The sequence below is a fragment of the Lipotes vexillifer genome, unplaced genomic scaffold (assembly GCF_000442215.2).
Source record: "Lipotes vexillifer unplaced genomic scaffold, Lipotes_vexillifer_v1.1 scaffold472, whole genome shotgun sequence".
NCBI lineage: Eukaryota > Metazoa > Chordata > Mammalia > Artiodactyla > Lipotidae > Lipotes > Lipotes vexillifer.
In genome coordinates, this window is record NW_006797698.1 from 2,445,804 (window position 1) to 2,455,272 (window position 9,469).

The following is a 9,469-nucleotide window of genomic DNA, read 5'->3' on the forward strand; positions in this document are numbered from 1 at the left end:
AGGGAAGGGGGCAGAGATGGTCTCATCTGATCCTCCCCACAGCCCTATGCGGACGGCGCTACATCAATGATCCCATTTGTGCAGAAGAGGTTTAACACTTAGATTAAGCAGCTTCCCAGGGTTACACGGCTGGCAGGGGGTGGGGCTGTGATTCAGACCAAGGGTGTGGGACACCAGACAGCCCTCGTGGCCAGGCCCACTGCCCCTCCTGCCCATCTTCGGTAAGAGGGTATCTGGGGAAGTAAGGCAGAGGCCACTGAAGTTGTCAAAACGGTCCAGCTCTGCACAGTGTGGATGACAGATAATTTACAGCCTTTTATTTGAAGAGGAAAGTAATCTACTGAGAATCAAGTGATTTTCTAAGGGTAAAACATGGCAAATCAGAACTGGAATTTATTTTTCCTTACTGTCCTATAGGAAGAGTTTCCTGAACCAGATACAGAGTCAAAATACCAAAATTTCTCAAAAACTGTCTAAGTGAATATATATATTCATATCAACCACATACGTCTCCTCTCACCTTTTCTTTTATCTCTTCAAGAATAAAAATTCCTTGATCGTGTGCTGATGAAGTTTCTTTCATATTTCCATGCCCTGCTGCCTGGATCAGCTGTCATTTTATCTAAAGAGATTCATATTTGACTTACTTCTGAGAGTTGTTTTTGGTCAGGATGAGTTTTTCTTTTTTAAAAAATTAATTTATATTTTTGGCTGCATTGGGTCTTCATTGCTGTGCACGAGCTTTCTCTAGTTGCAGTGAGAGGGGGCTACTCTTTGTTGCAGTGTGCGGGCTTCTCACTGCAGTGGCTTCTCTTGTTGCGGAGCACGTGCTCTAGGCACGCAGTCTTCAGTAGTTGTGGCACTCGGGCTCTAGAGCGCAGGCTCAGTAGTTGTGGCACACAGGCTTAGTTGCTCCACGGCATGTGGGATCTTCCTGACCCAGGGCTCAAACCCATCTCCCCTGCATTGGCAGGCGGATTCTTAACCACTGCGCCACCAGGGAAGCCCCCATGATGAGTTTTTCAAGTAGAAGATTTCAAACAATGCATACCCTCTTACATAGTCTGTACAATATTCAGTATCGTACAATATTCAATATTCAACTGCCTGGCAGGGCAGACGCCACTACTCTTTCCACAGAATACCCAATGGATTCAATTCCCTAGAAGAGGAATTCCTGTAAGTCCTTGGGGAAGCCAGAGCTAGGCTATGACTCAAGACTCATTTTTTTTTTGAAGTTTTTTAAAATTTATTTTTAAAAATTTTTATTGGAGTGTAGTTGTTTTACAATGTTCTGTTAGTTTCTGCTCTACAGCAAAGTGAATCAGTTATACGTATACTTATATCCCCTCTTTTAGTAGATTTCCTTCCCACTTAGGTCCCCACATAACATTGAGTAGAGTTCCCTGTGTTATGCAGTAGGTTGTTATCTATTTTATACATAGTAGTGTATATATGTCAATCCCAATCTCCCAGTTCATCCCACCCCCCCCCTCCCCCTTGATATCCATATGTTTGGTCTCTACACCTGTGTCTCTATTTCTGCTTTGCAAATAAGTTCATCTGTACCATTTGTCTAGATTCCACATATAAGCAATATTATACGATATTTGCTTTTTTCTCTTTCTGACTTACTTCACTCTGTATGACAGTCTCTAGGTCTATCCACATCTCTGCAAATGGCACTATTTTGTTTCTTTTTATGGCTGAATAATATTCCATTGTATATATGTGCCATATCTTCTTTATCCATTCATCTGTCAATGGACATTTAGGTTGTTTCCATGTCCTGGCTATCGTAAATAGCGCTGCAAAGAATATTGGGGTGCATGCATTTTATCTTTTTGAATTACGGTTTTCTCCGGGTACATCCCTCCCATTGGAAGGTACATTGGACTTTCCTCTTTGCCACCGGGATATCCGTCTGATACAAAGAGTTTCTGGGGCTGGAAATGGCCAGTGCTTCAAACAAGCCAATGTCATTTACAGCAAAGGCAATTTTCATTCTCTAGTCTAGCGAGTTTGCTTACTTTGATTCCAATGATAATAGTAATAATAAAGCAATAAAAAAAATCCTGCTTCTCATTCCATAGAAGAAGACTTTCTTTATTTCATGCCTTTTCAGGTAGAGGGGAGATAATCAACTGATTTGTTTTCGAACATTTCATGCTTTCCTATAGGATGAGGAAGAAGCAAGAGTTCATTGTGTTAATATAGCCTAGCATCACCTGGCTTGCTTAAAGTTATATATGGATATTTGAAAGTAAAATATAAGTTAGAAAATTAGCAATGGAAACGGCTCCTCTAAGGATAATTATTCTTGGCTGTCTGAATTGGAGGTGTTCTCAGGCCTTACCAAGTCCCATATGGACACTTGCTTTTTATTCCTTTCCTTTTTTTATTCCAGAAGAGAATGGACGGGCTTCAGAGGAGCAGATACGGGACCATGGCTGAAGGTAAGAAAGCCTCCAAATTCTCAAGAGCTCTAGGCGTCAGGGAAGAGTCACTGTTTTCTCTCCTCCTCTCCCTCACCTCAAACACAGTGACAGAAAAGAAACCCAGTTATTTTCAGCTGCAGAAGAAAAGGCAGCTATCATGTTCTTATCTTCCCCACCATCATCACAGCCACACACGCCCGAGTGTGAAGCTCTCCCCTGTGCCCTGATGTACGGGAAATGAGGAAATGAAACTTCAAGTCAGAAGTCAGGGGACTTAGAAACGAATTGTGAAAATGATACCCTTCCCGGCCTGCACTCAACTGAAAAGAGGAAAAGTTCCCCATAAAGATTTAGTAATCGTGTTTGCTAAAAAAAAAATCCAGGATACTTAAGAAAGGGAAGAACCAACACAAAGTAAAAGGAATAACAATAACAGATTTTAGAAGACTAAAATGAACTTAATTCATTTGAGCTCATAAGAACTCCAGAAATCCTTGGATTCTCACTCTCTTCATCCCTTGAAGATTTTAGCTCTTGTTGCAGGGTCACCCTCGACAACACCACTTTTGTTCTAATTTCCTGTCATTCTATCAGCCAAACTGACGATCTTTCCAACGCATGTATTTCTTACACATGATGGTCTTATCATCTCTTCCTCAGCCACCGATCCAGGGTCATCTGTCAGACTCCGTCCTTGACTTTAACGACAAGCCTTCTCTAGGCTCACGTTCAAACATCCAACTCCCCACCCAAAAAGAGGAAACCCGGGGACATTCAGCTGGTCCTCGGTGGTAGGTCACTGGAGCTCTGACATCTGAGACTTCCTTTACCCCCAAGGTTCAGATGAATGTGATTGGCAGCCTGTGTGCCTTGGAATTAATTGGTGGGTGAAAGAGAGGTGATAATAGTTTCTCACTGATGACTTCTCATCCTCCACCTCTTTCTAATCTCACATTTATTTAGCATGAAACTGGGCTAAGCACCATCCCTGGAAAAGCACAGGGACCAGCTTTCTGAAAGCTGTATTGTCCCTGGTCCTGATGAAGTCCTTGGAGCATCCTTCATAGTGTAGCAGTTCTTACTCTTGGCTGTGGGTCCAAGTTCAGGCTCCCAGTGTGGGCTTCCTGCCATTCAAGAGTCGCCTAAAGTTGTATGCAAACATCTGTATGTATTTAAATATCACTATTAGGCAGGGAGAGAGGTCCATAGCTTTCATGAGATACCATGAAAGGTCAGTGACCTAAAAGTCTTAAGAATCACTAACTTTACCAACAGGACCTACTGTATAGCACAGGGAACTCTGCTCAATATTCTGAAATAACCTAAATGAGGAAAGAATTTGAAAAAGAATAGATACACGTATATGTATAGCGTAATCATTTTGCTGCACACATGAAGCTAACACAACATTGTTAATAAACTAAACTCCAAGATAAAATAAAAATTTTTTTTTAATCACTGACTTAGTAAAACACGAAAAACTTTTTTTTTTTTTTAATAGGCGGGATAGAACATAAGCTGTTTGCAACCTCGTCCTCATTGAGGATCATCCTGGTGGGCAAAACAGGCAGCGGGAAAAGTGCCACCGGGAACAGCATCCTCTGCCAGCCAGTGTTTGAGTCCAGGCTGGGGGCCCAGTCGGTGACCAGGGAGTGTCAGGGCGCAACGGGCACGTGGGATGGGAGGAGCGTCCTGGTGGTGGACACGCCCCCCATCTTTGAGGCGACGGCCCAGGACCAAGAGGCCTACGAGAACATCGGGGACTGCTACCTGCTCTCGGCCCCGGGGCCTCACGTGCTGCTGCTGGTGACCCAGCTGGGGCGCTTCGCAGAGCAGGACGTGGTGGCCGCGACCAGGGTGAAGGAGGTCTTTGGGGCGAGAGCCCTGAGACACACGATCGTCCTCTTCACCCACAAGGAGGACTTAGCGGACGGATCCTTGCGTGACTACGTAGCAAACACAGACAACGTGAGGCTGAGGGGCCTGGTCCGGGAGTGCGGGCAGAGGTACTGCGCCTTCAGCAACCGGGCCTCCGGGGACGAGCAGAGGAAGCAGCTGGCCGAGCTGATGGCCGTGGTCGAGGGGCTGGAGAGGGAGCTCCAGGAAAAGAATTTGAAAAAGAATAGATACACGTATATGTATAGCGTAATCATTTTGCTGCACAAGTGAAGCTAACACAACATTGTTAATAAACTAAACTCCAAGATAAAATAAAAATTTTTTTTTAATCACTGACTTAGTAAAACACGAAAAACTTTTTTTTTTTTTTAATAGGCGGGATAGAACATAAGCTGTTTGCAACCTCGTCCTCATTGAGGATCATCCTGGTGGGCAAAACAGGCAGCGGGAAAAGTGCCACCGGGAACAGCATCCTCTGCCAGCCAGTGTTTGAGTCCAGGCTGGGGGCCCAGTCGGTGACCAGGGAGTGTCAGGGCGCAACGGGCACGTGGGATGGGAGGAGCGTCCTGGTGGTGGACACGCCCCCCATCTTTGAGGCGACGGCCCAGGACCAAGAGGCCTACGAGAACATCGGGGACTGCTACCTGCTCTCGGCCCCGGGGCCTCACGTGCTGCTGCTGGTGACCCAGCTGGGGCGCTTCGCAGAGCAGGACGTGGTGGCCGCGACCAGGGTGAAGGAGGTCTTTGGGGCGAGAGCCCTGAGACACACGATCGTCCTCTTCACCCACAAGGAGGACTTAGCGGACGGATCCTTGCGTGACTACGTAGCAAACACAGACAACGTGAGGCTGAGGGGCCTGGTCCGGGAGTGCGGGCAGAGGTACTGCGCCTTCAGCAACCGGGCCTCCGGGGACGAGCAGAGGAAGCAGCTGGCCGAGCTGATGGCCGTGGTCGAGGGGCTGGAGAGGGAGCTCCAGGGCGCCTACCTCAGCAACGACCTCTTCTTTGATGCACAGCGGCTCCAGCAGGGCGGGGGCGACCCCCATGGAGAAGGTCTCGTGCGCTACCTGGCCCAGGTGCGGTCGCATGTTGCGAAGCAAAAGCACGACCTGAAAGAGGCCCAGAGAAACCGGGCCTTCAAGGCTGTCCTCCGAGTCAAAAACTGGATCATTTCTCACATCAGAATATTTGCTGTTTTTGTTATATGCTTTTTGAGTTTTCTTGCCATTTTAATTAGCTTGTGTAGCACTCACGAATGCTGAGCATTTTCAGATGATAGCTGCCATCAGCTTCCATTTTTTCAGAGTCAGTATCTTTGTCTGTGTTGATAAGGAACTTTATTTGCTTTTTACATAATTTCACTTTCAATTTCCCTTCCTTGCATCAGACACACCATCTATTTTCTTCCGTTGCTTTTTATTTTCTATCCACCTGACCCATCCATAGATCAGTCCAGAGCAGGCTGTTGTCCCATGTCTGGAAACAGTTCTTTTACACAGGCATACCTCGGAAACATCGCAGGTTTGGTTCCAGACCACCGCAACGAAGTGACTATCAAAAGTATCACACCAAGTTCTTGGTTTCCCTGTGCACATAAAAGTTATGTTTATGCTACACTGTAGTCTATTTAGGGTGCAATAGCATTTTGTCCAAAAAATAATGTATATACCTGAATCTAAAATTACTTTACTGCTAACCATCATCTGAGCCTTCAGTGAGTCATAATCTTTTTGCTGGTGGAGGGTCTTCCTCCATGTTGATGGCTGCTGACTAATCAAGGTGGTGGCTGCTGACATTTGGGGCAGCTGTGACAATTCCTTAAGATAAGGCAGCAGTGGCGTTTGCCACATCAACTGACTCTTCCTTTCACAAATGATTTATCTGTAGCACACAATGCCATCTGATAGCATTTTACCCACCATAGAACTTCTTACTACGAATGGGTAGAAAGAAGAATTGGAATCAGTCCTCTCAAACTCTGCTGTTGCTTTATCAATTAAATTTATGTAATATTCTAAATCCTTTGTTGTCACTTCAACAATGTTCACAGCACCTTCACCAGGAGTAGATTCCATCTCAAGAAACCTCTGTCTTTGCTCATTCATAAGAAGCAACTCCTCATCTGTTAAAGTTTTATCATGGGGTTACAGCAATTCAATCACATCTTCAGGCTCCACTTCTGATTCTAGTTCTCTTGCTGTTTCCACCACATCTGCAGTTACTCCTTCCATGAAAGTGTTGAGCCCCTCAAAGTCGCCCATGAGGTTTGGAATCAGCTTCTTCCGAACTCTTGTTAATATTGGTGTTTTGACATCATCCCATGAATCGTGAATAGTCTTAAGGGCTTCTAGAATGGTGAGTCCTTTCCAGAAGTTTTTCAATTAACTTTGCCCAGATCCATCAAAGGAATCACTATCTATGGCAGCTATAGCTTTATGAAATGTATTTCCTAAATAATAATACTTGAAAGTCAAAATTACTCCTTGATCCATGGGCTACAGAATGGATGAAATCTCAAACTGCTTAGAACTGCTTTTACAGCATCCCATAGGTTTTGGGTCATTGTGTTGTCGTTGTCATTTGTTTCTATGTATTTCTTTATGTCTTCTTTGATTTATTCAGTGATCTCTTGCTTATTTAATAGTGCGCTGTTTAGCCTCCATCTATGTGTGGCTTTTACAGTTTTTTTCCTGTAATTGATTTCCAATCTCATAATATTGTGGTCAGAAGAGATGCTTGACACGATTTCAATTTTCTTAAACTTTCCAAGGCTTGATTTGTGACCCAAGATGTGATCTATGCTGGAGAAAGTTCCGCGTGCACTTGAGGAGAAAGTGTATTCTGCCACTTTTGGGTGGAATGTTCTATAAATATCAATTAAATCTATCCGGTCTATTGTGTCATTTAAAGCTTGTGTTTCCTTATTTATTTTCATTTTGGATGATCTGTCCATGGGTGTAAGTGGGGTGTTAAAGTCCCCTGCTATTATTGTGTTACTGTCGATTTCCCCTTTCATGGTTGTTAGCATTTGCCTTGTGTATTGGGGTGTTCCTCTGTTGGGTGCATAAACATTTATAATTGTTATATCTTCTTCTTGGATTGATCCCTTGATCATTATGTAGTGTCCTTCTTTGTCTCTTGTAACAGTCTTTATTTTAAAGTCTTTTTATCTGATACAAATATTGTTACTCCAGCTTTCTTCTGACTTCCATTCGCATGGAGTATCTTTTTCCATCCCTTCACTTTCAGTCTGTATGTGTCCTTAGGTCTGAAGTCGGTCTCTTGTAGACAGCATATATATGGGTCTTGTTTTTGTATTCATTCAGCCAGTCTGTGTCTTTCGGTTGGGACATTTAATCCATTTACATTCAAGGTTATTATCAATATGTTTGTTCCTATTACCATTTTCTTAATTGTTTTGGGTTTGTTTTTGTGGGTCTTTTTCTTCTTTTGTGTTTCCTGCCTAGAGAAGTTCCTTTAGCATTTATTGTAAAGCTGGTTTGGTGGTGCTGAATTCTCTTAGCTTTTGCTTGTCTGAAAAGCTTTTGATTTCTCCATTGAATCTTAATGAGATCCTTGCTGGGTAGAGTAATCTTTGTTGTAGGTTTTTCTCTTTCATCACTCTAAGTATATCCTGCCACTCCCTCTGGCCTGCAGACTTTCTGCTGAAAAATCAGCTGATAATCTTATGGGGATTCCTTTGTATGTTTTGTTGTTGTTTTTCCCTTGCTGCTTTTAATATTTTTTCTTTGAATTTAATTTTTGTTAGTTTGATTAATATGTGTTTTGATGTGTTTCTCCTAGGGTTTACCCTGTATGGGACTCTCTGTACCTCCTGGACTTGGGTGACTATTTCCTTTCCCATGTTAGGGAAGTTTTCTACTATAATCTCTTCAAATATTTTCTCAGACCCTTTCTTTTTCTCTTCTTCTGGGACCCCTATAATTCAGTCAGAACACACACATTTATCAATTAAGTTCACTGTCCTATATGGGTGCAGTTCGTGGCACCCCTAATCAATTATAACAGTAACCTCAAAGACAACTGATCACAGATCACTGTGACGGAAGGGGGCATGGGGAAGTCATTCTGGCTTATACGTGATTTAACTTGAACTTTATGCTAGCTAGAACAGCCTGTTTTGTGGCGTATTAAATGTACATTGTACATCTGCTTTAACCATTAAAGAAAAGAATGCATTTAAAAATCACAATGGAGGGCTTCCCTGGTGGCGCAGTGGTTGAGAGTCCGCCTGCCGATGCAGGGGACGCGGGTTCGTGCCCCGATCCGGGAAGATCCCACATGCCGCGGAGCGGCTGGGTCCGTGAGCCATGGCCGCTGAGCCTGCGCGTCCGGAGCCTGTGCTCCGCAGAGGGAGGGGCCACAACAGTGAGAGGCCCGCGTACCAAAAAAAAAAAAAAAAAATCACAATGGAAGGAATTTCCTGGTGGTCCAGTGGTTAGGGCTCTGCACTTCCACTGCAGGGGGCATGGGTTCAATCCCTGGTCGGACAACTAAGATTCCACAGGCCGCACAGTGCAGCCAACAAATAAATAAACAAAAATAAAAATAAAAATGGAATAACTGTGGTTCAGGTATTCAAAATGGAGCCGGGTGGCCATTGTGGATGTGGTTTCAGACACACTCTTGCATCACTGAGAACTTGAATCTGCTGAAATGTATCAAACTCAAGGATACCACCAGCTGTTCTCAAAATATATCTGCTAGCCACTGCCAGCTGCATCTTTATGGCTTCAAGGTCCCCCTTGTAACTATGAAACCATTTTGGACCCCAACCAAACCTTGCTTAACAAGCACCTTTACTTCTTGCCAGCTCCAATTATAATTCTTGACAAACAATTATGTAATTTTATGATTTTTGCCTTTATAAGCTCCCCATTTTGTAGTAGCAGAACACAATTCAAATGCTTTTGGATCTGTGTCTCCCAGGCTGTAGTTCTCAGTTTGGCTCAGATAAAACTCTTTTCTATTACTATTGTAGACTGTTTATGGATTGCTCCCATCAACACCATAACAAATATAATAATATTGAAAAAAGTTATAAATATTGTGAGAATTACCAAAATGTGACATAAAATGAGCAGACACTATTGGAAAAGCAGCACTGATAG

The 9,469-nt window shown here is 43.6% G+C and overlaps 1 protein-coding gene across 1 annotated transcript in view; it reads left to right on the forward strand.

Annotated features, from left to right (window-relative positions):
- The window catches only part of LOC103075049 (GTPase IMAP family member 5-like), a 6,090-nt gene extending 491 nt beyond the window's left edge, over positions 1 to 5,599 (forward strand). The window contains exons 2-4 of the mRNA XM_007469873.1: positions 2,408 to 2,456; positions 3,940 to 4,539; positions 4,713 to 5,599. Of these exons, the coding sequence (XP_007469935.1) occupies positions 2,408 to 2,456; positions 3,940 to 4,539; positions 4,713 to 5,599 (1,536 nt within the window). The remainder of the gene's footprint in view (positions 1 to 2,407; positions 2,457 to 3,939; positions 4,540 to 4,712) is intronic.
- Positions 5,600 to 9,469: the final 3,870 nt, after the last annotated feature.